Source organism: Falco biarmicus, chromosome 1, assembly GCF_023638135.1.
Source record: "Falco biarmicus isolate bFalBia1 chromosome 1, bFalBia1.pri, whole genome shotgun sequence".
NCBI lineage: Eukaryota > Metazoa > Chordata > Aves > Falconiformes > Falconidae > Falco > Falco biarmicus.
Genome location: NC_079288.1, coordinates 54,393,247 through 54,412,668, shown reverse-complemented (window position 1 = coordinate 54,412,668; position 19,422 = coordinate 54,393,247). Strand labels below are relative to the sequence as shown.

The 19,422-nt window shown below is 45.1% G+C and overlaps 1 protein-coding gene across 2 annotated transcripts in view; it reads left to right on the top strand.

Moving 5' to 3' along the window:
• The window catches only part of UNC5C (unc-5 netrin receptor C), a 261,037-nt gene extending 250,628 nt beyond the window's left edge, over positions 1-10,409 (top strand). For both annotated transcript variants that reach the window (XM_056343746.1, XM_056343735.1), the window contains 4 exons: positions 881-1,030; positions 1,266-1,430; positions 5,267-5,445; positions 5,681-10,409. In XM_056343746.1, coding sequence (XP_056199721.1) covers positions 881-1,030; positions 1,266-1,430; positions 5,267-5,445; positions 5,681-5,846 — 660 coding nt within the window. In that variant the 3' untranslated portion in view covers positions 5,847-10,409. The remainder of the gene's footprint in view (positions 1-880; positions 1,031-1,265; positions 1,431-5,266; positions 5,446-5,680) is intronic.
• The last annotated feature ends 9,013 nt before the right edge of the window (positions 10,410-19,422 follow it).

Here is a 19,422-nt window from a genome sequence, read left to right as displayed (position 1 = left end):
GTGTGCCTGCATACTCCTTGAGCACGCTCACTGTGTGTGGTTGGCTTTGGCTGTGGGAGACTAGTTGGTTGGTTGGCTCTTGTAATTAAATATGACTGAGATTGGCTGCCTTGCTTTCTCATGGGGCTCATGTAGGTGCCTTTGTACTTGCTTCTTCCATGTGGACTACAATTAGGCTGTTTGTAGGCAGCAGTCTGCTGTGATCTCATTAGTTACGGGCATGTATTTATTTTTAGCTGCAGAAAATGACCAGACTCTTGGCTTACTAACTCTTAATTAGGAGATCGATATTTCAGTAACCTGAACCTGTGTATTCATAGGTACAAAATGCTCCATCACAGTGTTTTGCATTGTTTTGATACCATCCTGCTTGACAGTCTCAGCATAGGCATCTGTTATCCCCTTTACCTCTCTGTCATAGAGCAGTTTGTCAGGAGGCACAAGCTGAAAGACCAGCAGTATGCACCGGTCCCATATCAGCAGGACCTATGCAAATAAGAGCTTCCAAAACCAAAATTGTTAAGCTATCATTAGATGTCCAGTTTGAAAGACTGATGCAAAGGCTTTGTATTCAATATAATAGCATGCAATTAAACTTTCTGCTTATAGGACATGTAAGATAAGTGTCTCCCAAAGGGGACACAGGTGCCTGCATCCCTGCTGGGCTGCTGCTGTATGAAGGGAGCAAGTAGGTTATACTCAGATCCACTAATGCAATTCCAGCTCACAGGGAAACACAACTCTGTGCAATGCCTGCGCAATATTTTTTTTCCTGTATTGCACAAGTTACAGTATCTACAGCAGTCAGTCCTGAGGAATCAGAGGACCAGTGTGCTGTTTTGATGAAACCTAATTGCTTCTTTTTCTCACAATACTGCAGGAGGTCCTCCAACTTGAGCGGCAGATGGGTGGGCAGCTTTTGGAGGAACCCAAAGCTTTGTATTTTAAGGGAAGTACTCACAATCTCCGCCTATCCATTCATGACATTGCCCACTCTCTCTGGAAGAGTAAACTTCTGGCTAAATACCAGGTGAGCATCACAAACCATTCACATTTGATCCTAGTAGTGAGGCTTAAAGGAATACAGTGACACACAGAGGTGTAAAAAAAACACTAGGTGCCAGGCTGCAGTCTCATGGACTTTTTTTTCCCTGGACCACTTGCAGTGACAGTAGCATGGAGCCCATGGTCTCTAGTCACATAGCATCTGTGCCTTCGTCCCCCATCCCTCCCTGACTACACTTTTTTTTGCTTTACTCCTGCAGGAGATTCCCTTTTACCACATCTGGAGTGGATGCCAGAGGAACCTGCACTGCACCTTCACACTGGAAAGGTTCAGCCTGAACACCCTGGAGCTAGTGTGCAAACTCTGTGTGCGTCAGGTTGAAGGAGAAGGGCAGATTTTCCAGCTCAACTGCTCCATCTCAGAGGTAAATGACATTGGTGCAGTTCTCTATCTGACTGCAGGAACATGGGAGGGCTTAGGAGGTATATCCTTTCCCATTGCTACCTGTTTAGTGCTTCCCATTTTCTTCCTGACTGCTGGGATGGACCTAAGTGATGGATTAAGTCATTGCTTTGTATCTCCTGTTGCATTTTCCCTTAGCTTCTCTCATCTGCAAGGGAGCCTTCCTCCTTCAAGGGAGGGAGGAGGACATCTGTGGTCTCCCTGCCAGTGCTGTCTTTCTCTGTGTGGAGGAGCTGTTTGCCTACCCCACTCCCTAATGCACCTTGCAAAGCACCACATGGTCCTGTTTCCTGGCAGTCCACAAGACCATCATGCCTGGCATGTCCCTGAACAGAGAGAAAGGAGACTAGGAAAATCTCATTGCCATATGTTTGCATGAGTCACTCCCCTCTGACGCCACGTAATCGCTGTGCAATAGGGAATATTGGATGGTCTAGTTGCAAAAGACTTTTCTCATATTTTGGTACTGCTACAAAACCTATCATCTTTGACAATTTTCTTTTGATGGATGACATTTTCTAGTAGAAAAATGATCATAAGTTTGGGAACATCTTTGTTGATGCTATGTAGCACCTGAAGAATTTTTGCTCCTGGGGGCAGTCAAGCTTAGGGCTGAGACCAAGCAACACATTCAGGTGTGAAGTGGCATTGACTTCAGTGAACACGCTGATGGGTTTTATGCCTGGTACCTCGGCGACTATGAAAAGCAGGCTCTCAGGCAACAGTTGCTGCTGGCTGACTCGAGGAAGGACTGGGAGACCACAGGCAAAAGTTTCTGGTGTTGTAGGGCCCTGATGGTGTGCGCCATTACCCATAACATCTGTTTGGTTAGTGGGTGTTAATTTACAGATTCAGCTGGGGACTACACAGCATCAAAGACAGATGGTAAAACAAGTATCATAAACAATTATTGTAATAAGTGCTGCATTGAGGTAATCTCTAATTTAACCTCGCAAAGAAGAGAAAGAACTGAGAGTAACTTTAATGAAATGCAAGTATACACTGTAATCATCTTCAGCTGGTTGTGTGTAATAGGGCCTGGTAATAGATTCAGAGGGAACAGGATAATATTCTTGTCTTGTGCTGTGATCCCATCCATCAGGGATGAATAGAGGGAGTGAATAATACCACCATTATCAAGGCTGCCTCCTGCAAAATTGCTCCTCGTGATGTTCCCGAGCCCCAGCGAGGGGCAGGAGGACCTTGGGCTGCTAAAGGCTGGCATACAGGATTGTGTCAACTAGAAAAAAAAATACTAAAATTCAGACAATTTGATGAAAAAAGTCACCTGGAAGTGTGATAACAGAAACCTGGAAACCAATGTGTATGACTTTAGAGGTGTGATAAAGACACCAGACCAGGTATCAGGAAACCTTAGCTGTGGTTCCTCACACTTTCTCCTGTGATTAGGCTAGTGGTATCCAGCTAGTGATTAGGCATTGCTGGACTGTGCTGGTGCCTTTCTTCATTGCTGGCTATTTGTCTCTGCCTCTGTCACTCTGCGGTAAAAATATACTAAAAGAGCTTCCTGCATCCTCCCTTTACGGGCTTTCTTTTTTGTCCCCTGTAAAGGATGTAAAACTTCTGCAGATTAAACTGTCTTATTCTGGCTTTGCACAGTGTCTTCCACTGGGACTTCAAAAATACAATGCACTGAGTGCCAAAACATGCACATTTGCGAGGCAAGAGGAAGACTGCAATAAAGGTCACCCACTGTTTTTGAAGCCCCTTTTATGCTGTTGGTAGTCACCCAAAAGAGTCTAGGGCACTGCCATGGATTCTCGGGCTCCTTCTGCAGCAATCCTGATGCACCTGGGGCAGCAGGCCACCTCAAAATCCAGGGCAGTGCTGCCTCAGTGTGTCACTTGTGTCCCTTGTGTGTCCCTTGTGTCCCTTGGCCCAGAATAAAAGGGAAGGTTGTCTGTCTCTGATACCACCGGTCAGCACCCTACAGCCGCTACTGACCTGCCAGTGCAGGTAAGCATGCAGGCAGCAGCAGTGGCATGCCAGTAATTGTGCTGGCTCCTGGGCAGCCCCCACTGCCAGGCAGTTAGAGGACAGTAGATCGTTGCCTGAGTCGGTGGGGTTGGGGCAGCTGGTTTGTGATGCAGGGCCTTGGTGCCCAGATAGAGATTCCACATTCAGCATTGCTTTAGGCATGCTAAGTGAGGACATTACAGCGTGGCGTAAACGTTCGTTGATTAGAAATGTCATAGATTCCCTAAAATGCCATTTCTAAAAAAAAAAAGAAAAAGAAAAAAAAAAAAAAAAGGCATATTTATAGAGTGGAAGAGAATTAATTGCTGTGGCTAAAAGATAGGAGGTAGAAGGGGTTGAATTCTGTTCATTGCTCACCCCTTTCCATCTCTGCACACATTTACATTCTTTTTGGGGAAACCAAAGCCTGCACATGACTAAGCATCTCCAGCAAGCATCCTGGGGGATCTGCAATAGCAGCTTGAGCCAGGCATTACCTGGTTTTGAGACGGTTTCAGGTTTTACAGGGCCTTCCCAACATCCAGCTTGACATGAAGCAACAAGACAGCTCACAGGGAAGAAAACAAATTGACATTTAATGACAAGTCTTTTGCACGGGTCTTTCTGACTGCTTAGGGCTGCAGTGGCTCCCCTGTTTCTGCCAGAAAAGGAGACCGATTTGAGAAATAGAGTGAGAGGTATGAAGGGAGACCCAGCTATGCTTGCTGCTTTTTCCATTGTGTGCTTTAGTAGCTGGAGATGAGAAGTGCTGCACGTCCCCGCTGCACAGTTGGGCAGTTAGTCAGTGTCGATGAGTTTTGGTGGGGCTTTCAGCTGCCCTGCAGGACCTCGTTGTTCCTAAGCAAACCAAATCATCCAAATTGACCAACTACCATTGTCCTACCAGCTACAAAGTCTGTAAGTGCTAAATCCTTCCAAGCCAAGGAAAAGACAAAATCCTTGCCCAGAAGAGCCAACCGCTTGTTATTCCCAGCGGTCCATGGTAACAGTGGTGCCATGGGGAGCCTTCCATCTGGGAGGACGGTGTCAGAGGGCATCAACACCATACCTGCAGGGGATGAGCTGGCTTTGGAGGTGACTTTCCCCTTGAAACCCTGCTGCCACACTGCCTTTGAGCACGGTGCTGGTCTTGGGGAGGCGGGCAACAGCTGCCCTCTGAGTGCGTATGCTCCACCTATCTCCAGCACAGTTAAAGCTGCATAAAAATTAGGGATCAGCTTGTGCCTGGGGCAGTATTAACTATCTCTCTGTGGTTTGCTGAGCATCAGTAGCTTTGGAGTGCACAGGTGCTGCCAGAGGGATGTCAGTGGTGTGAGCCCAGTGCTGGCTTGGTATGGGGTGGGGTGCTTGGGGGGCTGCTGGGAATGGGCTCCTGCCAGCCAAGCCAGGAAAGCCCAATTTTGCCCTAGTGGTAGCAGTTTGCTCTGGAATTTGTCAAAGTGCCTGATCTTCCATTATTTCCAGTAAGTGATTGATTAAGCTGGGCTCAATTTTGTCTAGCCATAGTAATCTTCACCCTCAAAAAAAAAAGGGGGGGGGGGGGGCGTGGGGGGGGAATAGCTCCTGTCTACCCAAAGTTGGTTGTAAATATTTCTCTTTTTCAACTGACTAACATAAATGCTTGATTAGCAGAGGGCTGCTCCCCTCAAAGCCAAGTAAAAGCAGAGTCTCAGAGGGTACATTTCTAAAATCATCTCTGCACTCAGTAACAAAACTGCTGGATTTTTGTTTTGTTTTGGTTTTTTTCTTTGTTTGGTTTGTTTTGTTGGGTTTTTTTTCTTTCTTTCTTTCCAACTTTAGGAACCTACTGGCATTGATTATCTTCCCATGGACTCATCAGGCACCATCACCACCATAGTAGGGCCGAGTGCTTTCAGCATCCCCCTCCCGATAAGACAGAAGCTGTGCAGCAGCCTGGATGCACCCCAGACCAGAGGCCATGACTGGCGGATGCTGGCTCACAAGCTGAAACTGGACAGGTGAGAGGGGCTGCCTACATGTGGCTGGGTGGCAAAACCCTACAGGAGGTACATGCAAAAGGGTCCTGGTGAAAGTCCCACTGAGGTAACTGAAAGCAGATGTACAGACTGGTCAGACTGACTGCACAGGGATGGTCACCTTGACAGCACCAGCAACAGGGATGGGTTGCAATCCTGTGAACTCAGGTAGCTCTCATGCAGCTCAAAAAACAAGTTCCCTTTTGTCTTGTTGCAGGTACCTAAACTATTTTGCTACAAAATCAAGTCCCACTGGGGTGATCCTGGATCTCTGGGAAGCCCAGAATTTCCCTGATGGCAACCTGAGCATGCTGGCAGCAGTTCTTGAAGAAATGGGAAGACACGAAACCATTGTTTCTTTGGCAGCAGAAGGAAATTACTGATGCAGCCTTGGCATGAACAGGAAGGACAGACGCAGGGAGCGGTAATGCCCTGTTATTACAAACGAGAATTGAAATGAAAACCCAGACCAATGAGTTACACAAGAGACATTTCAGAAAAGAAAGCAAGCAAGCAAACAAACAAAAAAACCCCAGCCCTGACCTTCACACGTGCTCTCCTTGTACATTGTCACAGGATCTAAACGAAATCATGCAAAGTTGTACCTTGAAAATATAAATCAACCTAATGTTCCTCTCGGCTTGGCTGTACACTGCTTGGTACAGGATTTTACAGTTTCCTAGGAAACGCTTTTTATTGCTATCCAGATATATGGATAAACTTTCTTAACAATCCCAGTTTCTATGGATGTTGTTTACATCAAATTCTGGACAGGGGTAAGGAGACTGTCCATGGCTTTTTATATTTTTTGTTTAAAGCCATTCAAGACAAGGCTATGGACAGTTGGTTGTGGCTATTTCAGCTTATTGGTTTCTGGTGAATTCAGATTTTGGCTACAATTCTGCACATCGATTGTCTCACAATGATCCTCCTGTCATTGTTCTGTTTCCTAGACCTACTTGTAAAAAAACCCAAAACAACAAGAAAATCAGAGTTTAAGAGCTGTGCATCTGGAAAGCAGGTACTGTGGGTGCTAAGCAGGAACACATGTAACATCCCCTTCCATCCTTGAGGCAGTCCCACTGAACCTGTGTGAAGAGCAGCTGTAGGACAGTGGGGTATGTAGGATCGGAATTAATTTTCAATTCACAATGTAACACACACTTTCCACCCCTTTGCGATATGAGGGGGCTTGGACATGCAATTCAGAGTGATCAGGGGGGAAAAGAAACCCAGAAAAAAAAAAAAAAGGAGAAATAATTATTTACCAATTAGTATCTAGTGCAAGGATTATAATGATGATGATTATTATTATTACCATTACTTTATTTCTAATTTTGTCAGCAGCAGAATGAATCATTCCTGTTTTTATGGAAACTGTTGTCCCCTTCCTGAAGGTCTTCTCAGAGTGTCCTTCTTATGCTGTCTGTCCTTCCCTTCTCCAGCCATCATACTGCTCCTCCGAAGTCCTCTGCTAGCCCACACGGGTTGCTCACCTCATGCTAGCATTGCTGTGCTTCATGCCCAATGAAAAGGTGGTATTGACTGGTGACACTCTCCTGAAGTAACAGATCTGCACTCGCAAGGGATCCAACCAGCACCCCTCCCTGGAATGTTTTGCATCACCTTGGTGCCTCCAGGTTGCTGCAGGAAGCAATCCTGTCCTGAGGTGGCTGTGAACCAGTGACAGCCTCCCAGTCCAAATATACGTAGACCACTGGTTCAGGAGCATGGGTGCAAGCATGTGGAGGCACTGACACTGACCACCTGATTTGTGCATCCAAGGTGGGCCTCCATATATCTTGCTTTGCTTTGAAGCAGTCTGAGAGCCAGCAGCTCCCGTTAGCTTCCCACAGAGCTGCAGGTGCTCATTCTTACTGAATGAAACCCACCACCCGCCATAATGTTTGTGGTGGTCAGTGCTACTGGGAGTCATTTCTGGGTGAGAGGCACTCGGTGGATCTCCACAGATATTCCCAAGCTGCTGCAGCCAGGGAAGCTTCTGCCACATGGGCCAGTGTAGGGCAGTGGAGCGGTGAAGTTGAAATCTTGTGTACTGCAGTTTGCTGCCTTCGCTGCACTCCCTTTGCCACCGGGGCAGGGTGGTGCGGGTCCTCACTGGCTGGCCAGGGGCACGTTTGTCCCTCTCAGCCACGTCCCTCTTGGCTGCCACAAACAGGTGAAGTGGGAACTTGGCAAAAGCAGCAAGCATTTGCTCATTGGTCAATGCAAACAAACTGTGTTTTCTGTTCAGTGAAAGAGTGACTCTTTGGTACATGACAGCACATAGGATCTCAGCAGTTTGACTGCCAGGCTTGTCTGTCCTCTATTTCTGGTGCAAAGAAGGCTTTCTTCCCCAGCCTGTCGACTCCAGGTTTCCGGCCAGGCCCTGGTTATTGCTGTTGTGCACACATGCATGCCCCCACCCACACACATATTCCCACTCCATGTGCTTCTCAAGACTGGAGTTGGCTTGTTTTCTTTTGTGTTTTTGGTTTTGTTTTTCCCCCAAGGCTTTCCAGATTGTGCCTTTAAAGGTAACTTTGAAAATGTCATTGGTCAAAATGAAAGGAAAATTTCATCTGACCTTTTTCCCATTTGACATTTCCATAGGCTTGGGACTTTTTCTTTTTAATTTCTCAGCTCCCTGACACCAGCAGGGTTTTGACTGACTGCCGGGCAGTGATCATAAAGCCTCGCTTCCTCATAACAGGTAACTCAGCAGTTTGCAAACCAGCATTTCAGTCAAAACCAGAGACCGGAGGACATATATTTTAACTTTCAACATCTGTCTACATTTTGACTGCGTAAGCCCCACCGTCTCTTTATGTGGAGATGCCATGGGCATCCTTTTAACAAATAATCATCTTCTTTTCACATTGGGCATCTGATGCAACACATTGCAATGCTAATGGAAATCTTGCTTTTAACTTCAGGAGGCTTTGACTGGGGCTTCCAGCTCTGCCCTTACCCTACGTTTTTTACTCATCTCGGAGCATTAAAATAGCTCTTAAAAGGTAGGTCTCAGCTTTTCTCCTTTCTGTGCCATCTTTAGGCATAATCAGTTGTATTTAGTTCATGCTCCTTCAACCCTCCTGTGCATCCTTCCTGCGTGACTCCTTTTCCAAGGTGGGTGGGTACATGAGCTGAACTGTCCCTTGGCCCCTTCCCTTTTCCAGCTCAGTTTTTGTTAGCTGATGCCCAGGCTTACTGGTGCGCCCGTCTCTCAGCTGTTGCTAGGTGGGCAGCCTGTGCACCCTTCTCACCAGGGCCTTACCAGAAAGTGTCTCATAGTTAGTTATCTGTATCGCTGTGAGTCAGTGCTCCTTTTGTCAGCTCTCTGACCTCCCCCCCACCCAATGCCTCCTTCAGAAAAAAAAAACAAACAACTTTCTTAAAGTATTCTGGGGCATTTTCCTTTTACAGTGTTACTGTAAAGGGGATTTATTGAGAGAAAAAGACATGCACTGATTAAGAGGAGCATCCACAGAGGTGGATAGAAGTCAGGAACATCACTGCCAGCTAAGGCAGCGGTATCACCATTGCTGGGAGGTGGAGCTGCTGGTTTTTCCATCCTGACTACTCAGAAAGCTTCCCTTGCCCGCTGCAATCATGGGCAGGATGGTTTCTCCAGCCCCTGCTCCATCAGCCTTTGCAGGGTCCCAGCACAGCACCATGCCATGTGCCTCAGCCCCGACAGGTCAGGGAGAAGCAGGGGTTGCCAGAGACAGGGAAGTTTCCTCCACAAAGCCACACCTCATCCCAGCAGCTCTACGCTCATGCTTTGTCACTGCTGCTAACAGCAGCTCCCACCTCAGCTGACACTTCCCCTGCCTTAATTTTGCTGTTTCTTTCTTTTTCTCTGCGGGGGTACAGCAGTGGCAGGGTGTGCGGTTGGGGAGAGGGCTCTGGCACGGGCCGGTGGTATGCATCCTTCAGCATCCCCATCCTGCTGTCCCAAGGAGGGAGGATGGGAAACAAGGGTGGCCAGATCCACTTGGGGTATTAACTTTTGGTGGGAGAAAAACCAGCATCGGGCCTTCCATCAGGATTGTGTGGACACAGTGCCATCTCGTGGGGCTGAGCCTGGCTCCAACATGCTGCCACGGTGAGCAACATGGCTCGGGAAGAGGCTTTCCTGTGGGGCAGCTCTTGAACGTGGCAAATAAGTTTGGCAGACAGAACCGCCTCGAAAGTTATTGTAACATTTTATGGCAGGTAAGCACATCTGCTTTTGAAAAACAAAAGGCTGCAGGTTTCTTATCCTCCAGTTATTACTACTTTTTTTTTAAATGCTTTTCCTTTTAGTTGTCCACCTTCAGCTATGTACTGTAGCGGTTTTACTGCTCTTCACACCGTCTCTTCATTACATATTGTTTGCTGGCGCTATAAATATTATCTATATTATATAAATATATATATCTACTGACTTCAAGGAAAACCTTTAATTTCTGAGTAAGAAACACTATCAGAGGCAGTCCTTTTCATCCAATTTTTTTCTTCAGTTCTTCTTGTGTTGTGTTCTTGTAAAGGTGGCTGTCAGTGTATAGGGTACTTTGGGGGTTTGGTTGGTTTTTTTCCCAAATTTTCTGATCACAGATGATCCACTGTATCTTTCTAAACAGTGCAAGACCTAAGTGCTGTTCTACTGAATCTTGAAAGTTTTGAGGCAGTGAGGGTCTCTTCAGCCAAGATTTGCTTCCATAGGAGACTGAGACTCTTTTTTTTCCATGTCACTGGCAGAAATGCAGACACTCATGAGACATGTTGGGAGTCTCGGATGCCCACAGAGCAAAACATGTCTCTTCCTTGGGTTTCTTGCAATTTCTGTTGCTTACATATAGAATAAATGTATTTACATGCTGTAAGCCCGTCATTGTGGACAGTGTCCTAATGTCTTGTATCGCTACCTACAGTAGTTTCTTTTTGGTTCCTTTTCTTCTTGTTTTGGGGGGTGGGGGTATGGGGAAGGGAGGGGTGGGGGGACCTTAGACCATTGTATGCTCTAGCCAAGTAGTTACCACAGCTCTGAAGTTAATTTTTAACAAGATGATACTGTTGAGGTGGTTTGGGTTTTGTTGGTTTTGTTTTTGTTTTTGTTTTTTTTTAATCTCGTGTCCAGGGCACTTTGTAAACTATCTTACTGAGTGTTCAAAAGTCTTTTCAGGTATTACTCTGGCTCTTCTCTGGCCATGAAGTAACTAATTGTTTGCAGGCTGGCTTGCTTAATATCAAGCAGTGCAAAGATGCAAGTGGTTTGTGAATGGAAACCAAACCTTTGGCCCTTCTTCCACAAGGACTCCAATGAGGTATTGACTTTGGGGTCACCACTGCAATCTGTTCCTAGCTTGTGTGTGAAACCTTGAGTTCATAACATGAGCCGCACTGCAGATTTTTAAATGCTGAAGCATGTATCTCAGACATCCTTTGAAGTGGGAAATTAACAGAAATGCAAAGTGTGTGTGTGTGTGTGTTTGTGTATACATACAGACAGAGAGAAGAAAATAAAGCACACCTACTGCTGGAGTCTTTTAACTCTGATGTTAGTTGTGGTTGTCCTCTTAGGACCAATTTTTGCTTGGGAAGGCGAAGGTCAAAATCCAGGGCTGTAGCATCACCACAAGGTCAAACAGGCAGTACATCGAGTGCCAACAGAGTAGAAATTGGCAAGGAACTAGAGTTGGACGTGAACCAAAGCCACAGAAATGAGCCCTCAAGTTTGGTAGGTCAAGCGCCTTGCTTGAAATAGGAGTATTTAGTTTATTTACTTACTTGTCCTTTAAGCTTGACACCTGCTTCCTGAAATCTGAAAATCCCTTTATCTGAAAGTCCTTTGATAAGCTCTGCCTGTACAAAAAAGCAATGATAATCCAGGGTTCTCACAAACGGCTGTTACTGAGTAAGTATTTCACATTTTCTGTGATGCTAGTTAAATGTATTTAATAGTGGTTCAGTCTACTTGACTGCTTACAAAGAGATTAATTGCTATGTGTGCTGTATCCTGGGCCTGCCCTTTTCTCCCAAAGCATCCCGTGCCATGGCATGCGAGTAACTTCTGGGTGCCTGTGAAGAAGTGGGATGTAATCAGGCAGGGCCATCCCGCAGTGGTGAGGTGGCTCTCCAAGTACTGGCACTCTGGCCTGCAGCTGGTGGGACAATAGTCCCTAGACAAGAAAAGCTTGTGTGGCCCCGAGAGCTTCTTTGGCTGCTGCCAGCTGGCTTTTGCTACAGCTTGCCAGTAAATTTGGGAGCTTAAACAATACTAATAAAAAGTAAAATCAGTCTGGAAAGTAAATAAAATAAAGCAGAAGGAGAAGCAAAACACTCTTCTCCCATAGATCTCGCAAGGCACCTTGCAAAAACACCTCTCAAGCCATGAGCCAACAACCTACTTCGAAGCAGGGTGCGTAACACAGCTGAGACAGAGAAGTTATGGCATTACTTGGCATTACCGTTTTGGTGCATCTGTGTGGTAGACTTTTTTGCTAACACATTCTGTCTGTTAAAGAGGGGGGGGGGGGGGGGGGGGCGGGAATTTAAGGTGGTACCTTTGGTACTTCCCCAAAGCAAAGAAGGAGGGCCCATAGGAGATGAAACATCTGTGACCCAGGCCAAGAGGGTGTATTGTGTTCCTCCCTCCTCTTCCCATGTCTCAGCTCTATCAGGGTTCATGGGATTTATTTTTCTTTGCTATTCAGATCTGGAGAACTATTTTGGTTTTGATTTCCCTATTGCTGTATCTTCTATGCAATTCCTTTTCTAAAGACTGACTTCCTACCAGAGAAGTGCTAGCCATTGCATTGTTTGTATTGCTGTACAGTGGAGGTGTGGTTTACTAGTTCTGAGTGTGCCTCTTACTCCCCTCCCTTTTTCTTCTTCCCTCTGTTTGTAAATGCCTGCATTTATTCTGTCAGCCTGACATGTACAAAGTGTAAGAAAGAATTTTTAAACAGGTAATAAATTATATTTATAAGCAACTGGAAAAAAAAAAGTACACCACTACCTTGTGTTCAATTGTTTAGTTCCTGGAAGCTTGGAAGGAAAGAGGAGCCTTTTATATAGTTTCTTTTTTAAAAAAAAAATCTAATCAAAAGAAATGTTTCTGCACTAAGAACTCCTCCCTTAGAAGATACCATTCATGACACCCACATGCCCATGCAGGCTGTTTTATAGTACTTCATAATCCTTGCGCTTCCCCATGGGGTTTTACCCCAGCGGTTTTCCTGGGATTTGTATTTTGTGGCTGCAGTGAAAAGTGGAGAGAAGCAACAGGCAGGCAGGAAAAAGCATCCTCAGCTGCTGAGCTCGGCTTCCCTCCCTGCATCCAGCCTTTTTGTTAGCCAGGGGAGCAGCCCATTGGGCTTTTTGCAAATGCCTGGGAGGCAAACTAAATGCTACTTGGGCAAGGTGACTTTGTCCAGCAGTACCTGCTTATGGCCACTTTAGCCGGGTGGATACAATGCCCAGACACTGAAGTTCACCCTTCTTCGCACCTGCTCTCCGCTGTCAGAGATGATGGTTATTTCTTACCAGCCTTATTAGACCTGTTGTACTCAGTGTTAAATTTCTGGGGGTGCAAGAACCAATTCCCCAGTGCAGCCACACAGCTGCTTCTCCCAGCTGAGGTACGGGGTGGCAGTGGGTAAACAGTCATCTCTTTCAGCCATCACCTTGTCGGTGGGTCAGCCCCAGGCTGAGGAGCAGCTCCTGTCTCTGATAGAGGCAGTTTGGGTGCCTGTGCACTGCCAGGGGACAGCACCATCCCATCCCCTGGGAGTGCAGGGCTGCCTGCCAGCCCTCAGGATCTCCTGCTTGCCCTGCTGAGGACCGCTCAGTCTTGCCACCTCGTACGCCAGACCGGCAGCTGCAAGACATTCTTGCCCAGCGGCTCCCCCTGCACGGGACAAGTCAAGGTTAAGTCCAAGCTGAAGCACTCCATTAGTGTATGAAGCCAAACAGCATTTGGATGAAAGGCTGAGAATATGGCGACCAGTGCATTTGTTGGGTTTGCAAGACCCTGCAGGACAGCTGGAAATGGGCAGACCTTTAAAAACTCATCCTCTGGTGTAAGGTACCTTTATTTTCTTTTCCTCCCATTGCAATTTTTAATGCAAACTAGATGGCATGCAGAAGATAAGTGCTCAAGCTGTTCTCCCTGACCGTGGGACACCACCAGCCTCCTTAGCACTCCTCAGTGATGTGCGTCACTAACACAAGGCTCCTCCATTTCCCTGGCTTCTCTGCTAAAACTGGGATGTGGGTAATCTCTGCCTGCTGACTTGTGTAATTTATTTGCACTTAACAGACAGTAACTCTTCACAGGAGGAAAGGCATGGGGAGTCTCATGGTACCAACTTGTGCAGCCGTCCCTTGCAGCTACTGGGGATGGAGCTGGGGACTGGCAGGTTACTGACCCAACACCCTATGCCCCACATCCAGATGAAATACTGGGCATTGCTCAAGTACAGGGCTGCAGCCAAGTGCTAGTGACTGGTTTACTCCAGCCAAAAGCCACTAGACCTTTGGCAACACCAAGGGAGAACTATTATTTAAAAAAAAAATAAATTATACTTATCATCTTCTCTGTAATAGGAAGAGGTAGATTATATATGAAAAGGACTTGGGGTTGTGATGTGAAGGGAGGATCTGTATCCCAAGGGCCATGAGGCATAATTTCTTTAGTGGTAACTTTGGCCACCATATGGTCCTGGAGCTAAAGAGAGCTGAGCTGCAGGCAGGGCTGGTTTCTGCAAAATGAAAATGCCCACTTTGGACACAGTCACTGCTTTTAGATTTCCTGGTGTCTGTCACCTTTCCCTTTGCATCCTTAGCTTTAACGGGAGACAAGATCTTTTCTGTCCATTTACTATTCCCACCCTGTGTACATGTATTGCTGAACTCAAGTTTACTTTGGCTTCTGACACACCCATGGCTTGGGTCTGCCATAGCCTGCAGTCTTTGCATTGGCCAAGCAGTTCCTCCTTATCACCAGGGACTTTTCCTTCAGGTACCTCACCTCTAGCAATTCTTCCTGAGATTCCTGGAAGTGTCTGCTCTGGTGTTTCTGCATTTGAAGATAGGACCGCAACTCTCCTTCCCAGGTAGTAAAAGACACATTTTAGTGTGTTTCACGAGGAAACTAAGCTCTGGTTTGGCAGGGGACAGTAGCATGACTCTGCCAACTCTGAATGGAAGTGAAACAGTCCCAACATCACCGGCAGCTGCAGAAGATATGGGGAGCTAAGCCCAAGGCTAAACAGAAGCCATGCATCTAGCAAGGTAGAAAGGAAAGAAAATGAGAGCAGAGCCTAAGATTGCTCCAAAAAGCCATACCTAGAAAGTTAGGGGGAAAAGCAAGCAGGGTGGGAGGAACAGAGGGCAGGTGCAGAAACACCTTTCTCAGCAGCATGTTGGAGAAGGGGCAGCCCAGATGGGCTGTGGTAGAGAACCAAATCGCCTTAAGCACCATGCAGCCAAGGGGAGCAGAAACAGCCCCAAAACTATGGGATACATAGTTTTGAGAAAACGTGCAGTGAGCAAGGGGCTTTCCCACCGAGACATGGACCAAGGGACTGTGGAAATGCTGCTGGAGAATAACTACAACACTGTCGCTGATCACAGATGGCCTGGGGCAAAGCAGGAGGGCTGCAGGGTCTGCATCAGTCAGCGGTAAGATGTGGCTCAAGGCAAAACACTGTTTACACACTTCTCTGAAAATAAGCAGCAAGGTAATTACACGTTTGGAAACGCTGAGCTGAATGCTGCATGCTGCAACACGGCACCGCAGAACAAGAGACCTCAGGCTGTAAATACAAATACATACAAATATCTATCTGTAGAGATACATATGCTCCAACATCTCTCAACATTAAGCAACACCACATTTTTGCCGATGCAGTGTATGTAGGCTGCAACTATTTTTCTGCTGAAGCATGGGGCTGGAAAATCTACCTTTAGTCTGTGCACAGATTAACTCCTGTGCTTCTTGTGCTATTAAAAGCAGTAGCTGGACTTCATAAATACGTGGGGGGAAAAAGGGAGGAGGGGGGCTCACAAAAATATTATGCGAATGCCAAATTTCTATAGATTTACATAATCAGCCACAAAATGTGAGTGACTGCTCTATTAGTGATAACACTATTTTAATTACTATTTCTTTTTCACTGAGTTGTGAAAAGAGTGATGCTTTTTTATGCCAGTGGAAACATATGCAACATCTTTTGGTTACTTGTTTGCTTGTTTGCTCAGAGGAAAAATCTTATAAAAATAAATAAATAAAATGAGGCACAGTCAAAATAATCTAGTCAAGGAAATGAAATCCAAGGGCGGTGCTCTTCAAGCACAGGGAAAGTAAATAGAAGTAAAAGCAATCTTTGTCATGGGGAAATGGAAACAATTTTATTGGGGGGGGGAATGTTAAAACAACCATATACAATTTGAACAAGTACAACATAACACAGTTTGTTCCCCAGGTTTTCTAATTACAATATTTACAGGTCTAATAAGGCACTGGTTCTCAAAAAAGAACACAAATTCGTCTTTTAGTCTTTACATTGTCAATCTTTTCTTTAATAGAAATAACTTTGTGCTACAGAAAGGATAGCAGTTGCCAGATGGCATCTCTCTTCCTTTTGGTTTTGTGGGATTTTTTTTTTTTTCTTCTTCCCCCACTTACCTATGCCATCTTATCTATGCCATTAAGTCACTAAACTAAACTTCCTTCAGTGATTTACATCTGAAAACTTGATTTCCAGACCTGTGGGCATTGAAGCCACAATTATCTTCACCGCTGACTTCCAAGCCCTCGTTGATGTGCACTGTGAAACTACCAAAACCTGGAAGTGACATTAAAAGTCCACATCTGGCAAAATAAATGTACTAACCCGTAGTCACTGTACTTGCTGAAACCATAATAATTACATGTTGAGTGTTGCAGAAAGTCAACCATGCACACAGTAACTCAAATGTCACAGTGCTAGAACAAATGACTTCCACGCTTGCCGCAGGCTGTTTTCTGGCCCTCGGAATATCCCTTTACAATAGCATCAATTACAGTGGGCAGGAGATTTGAGAGTAAAATCTGGGAGAAAATGGGCAGCACTAGTTATACAACTTCAGATCCTTTGCTTTCTCAGAGTGTGTCTCCCTATATATACATATAGGTATATTTATTTTCCTATATAGCACCATTGCAGTGATTTGTCATTTATGCATTTTCATAAATAAATATTATGTTTTATTTAGTGCTTTATCATCCGTAATAGTTTACTCTTAATCCACATACTGGAGTTATTCCAGACTCCCGACTGAATATATATATATATAAATATATATATATATATATATATTTAAAACACATAAACTTGAACACTTAACATACACACTTTATGTAACCTATCAACCAGTATCTTAGATCCCTTTCTTTCGGACCAAAAAAAAAGTAAGACTTGTTCAGAAAACCAGTGACTGGCCCTTTCTCTCGCAACACAGTGATGGCAGCTGCCAGGGGCATCACATGCTTTGTCTCCTCTAGCCAGCAAAGCACCCTCCAAAACACTTCTGGGGAGGGCCATCATAATTTAAAAAATAAAAAATAAAATAAAAATCAATTTGAAGAATGCAGATGTGAAACACAACTAAGGGGGAAGAGGCATCCCTGGTGCATGACCACTTACTTGGGACCTGCAGGGACTAGGCTCAGAGGTGGGATCGATGGAGCCTGCTCCCAGCTGCTGCCAAAGTCAACAGTCCCATCGCAGCCAAGAAACTCCAGTTCCTCGGGGCTGTGCTGTTTTTTATGAATGGGAATGAAGGCACAAGGAGTTACCAGTAGAAACCTCAGGGCTCCATTCACTAAGGCAAAAAGGTGAAGAGCAGCTGGGCTGTCCTCCTCATTTTGGGCCACAAATCTTCAAGCCAAGGCAGCCAAGGAGAGGAGCAGACTCTGCTCCCAGCCACGCAGGGAGCTGTTTTTTAAGGACAGGGGAAATCAGCATTACCCCTCTGGGCGTTAGGGTTTGGTGCACTATTAAATCTCAGAGATTTTCTTTTTGTATTGCTTGGTACTTTTGGGTGCAGGCAGGGAAACTGGACTGCGGAAGCATTCTAATTAATAAAAATCCTCTGATTAAACTTTTTAACACCTATAATCATGGAGTTACTGCTGGTTCTCTTGAACCTGCACATTTTTCTCTGTTAGCTTGAAAGTATAAAATGGAAATTTTTCCAGCTAGAAATACCTTCAGGGAGCCATGAAGCTAAACCCCAATTATACACCTACCTACCACAAATAAATCAGTTCTGTCCAAAAAAAGACGCATTACAGAAATGCTGAGGCTAAATCCAGCATGGCAATTATTTCAGTTCTGAAATAGGCTTAGCATAATCAAAGCACCATTAGTAAGGACTTATTTCAAAATTAAACTGAACACCATATAGTGAAACAGGACGTAGACAGAGAAAAAAGTTTTAAAAAATCAAAGAAGGGTAAAGAAGGGTAAAATGGTAACTCCCATACAGCTCAGCTTTGATAATCTGATGAAGAACAGAGACCTTTCCAAAGAAAATAATTCACAGGGAACATTTCACCTCTTATTTCCCCTTCTGTAGCATTAACGTTGCAGCAACTGCTGCAGCCCTGGGAAGAAGGAATGAGGAAAAACAGTAAATATTTCTCCCATTGCTCCTCTCCCCTAAAAGCTCTTCTTGCTGGGAACCACAATGCCACACAGCCCCGGCTTGTAGGAGGAGTCTGTTACTACTGCGTAGTGGCTCCCAGAGGCATGGAGGCTGCTGGAAGGCCACCTGAAATAGTAAGGCAGATGAAGCTTGAGCCAAATGGTTTGATTTGTGCGGCCTCACTGCAGTGGGAGAACTGCTGGAGGCACCCGCCCACTGCTGGCTGTGTTGCCCAGCTCTCATCGCCCACCCAAGCCCCATGCTCCTTCCCTGTCAGACAGGAGGCATCAGGTCTCCTTATCTTAAAAATAAAAAAAAAAGATTGCCACCCCAAAAAATCGGAAATTTTGAGGTTTTTCACTTTCCCTTAAATAAAGGAAAACAGATTAGGGTTTTTTTCCAGCTGCAGTTGTAGATGGATAGCTCACCTTTACACGGATGAAAGAACAAGTTAATTTTTTCTCACAAGGAATTTCCTCTTGCCCAACAGTTGTGTATGTAGGTCACAGCAGTTTCAAATTCACCAGTGGATCCAAATATGTACTTAAGTTCCACTCACACACAAAATACTTTATTTTGCAGTGGGGGAAAAGAAAGAAGAAAAGAAAAAAAAAAAAAAGCGCCAAGAAAAGGGGCACTTGTTTACCATGCTGGTACCATATATCCATCAGATTTCCTGGAAACATGAAGAGCTTCTTCAAACAAGTCACACCAAACTATATTCATATGTCTCCCAATTATCTGAAATGAAGCATGACATCCCCTGCAACAGGCCACCCACAGGAACCCAGCTGCCCGTGCTGATGATGGCAGAGATGTAACTGGGCTCCATCTCTGTACTGTGAGAACTGCTTGCATGCGCAGGGCTATGGGAAGTCATCTCCGCAGGTAGGAGACTTTTAAGACAGTTTCCATTACAGGTCCTCTGAGCTGCACAGACCCACTCACCTTTTTTGTTAAACACTGGAGTGCAATAGTCTCTTTATAAATGAAAAAGTTGCTTTACTTTCATTTTCAGCACCGTTTCCTCCAATTTTTTTAATGTAACAATATACATCTTTTTTACTTCTAACCAAAAGTTTTATTTTCATAAAATTTAAAGCAGTATCTTTTTTAAACAATCAAAATAATAATAATAACAATAATAATAATAAAATAATAAGTGGCTTTCATGGAAAGCAACATGCATAATCTTTAACCAGTTACTAAAACTGTATTTCCCTGTGTAAACAAGGGCAGAGAAGCCTCTTCCAATCTTGTATGTCAAAATTCAGCTGATTT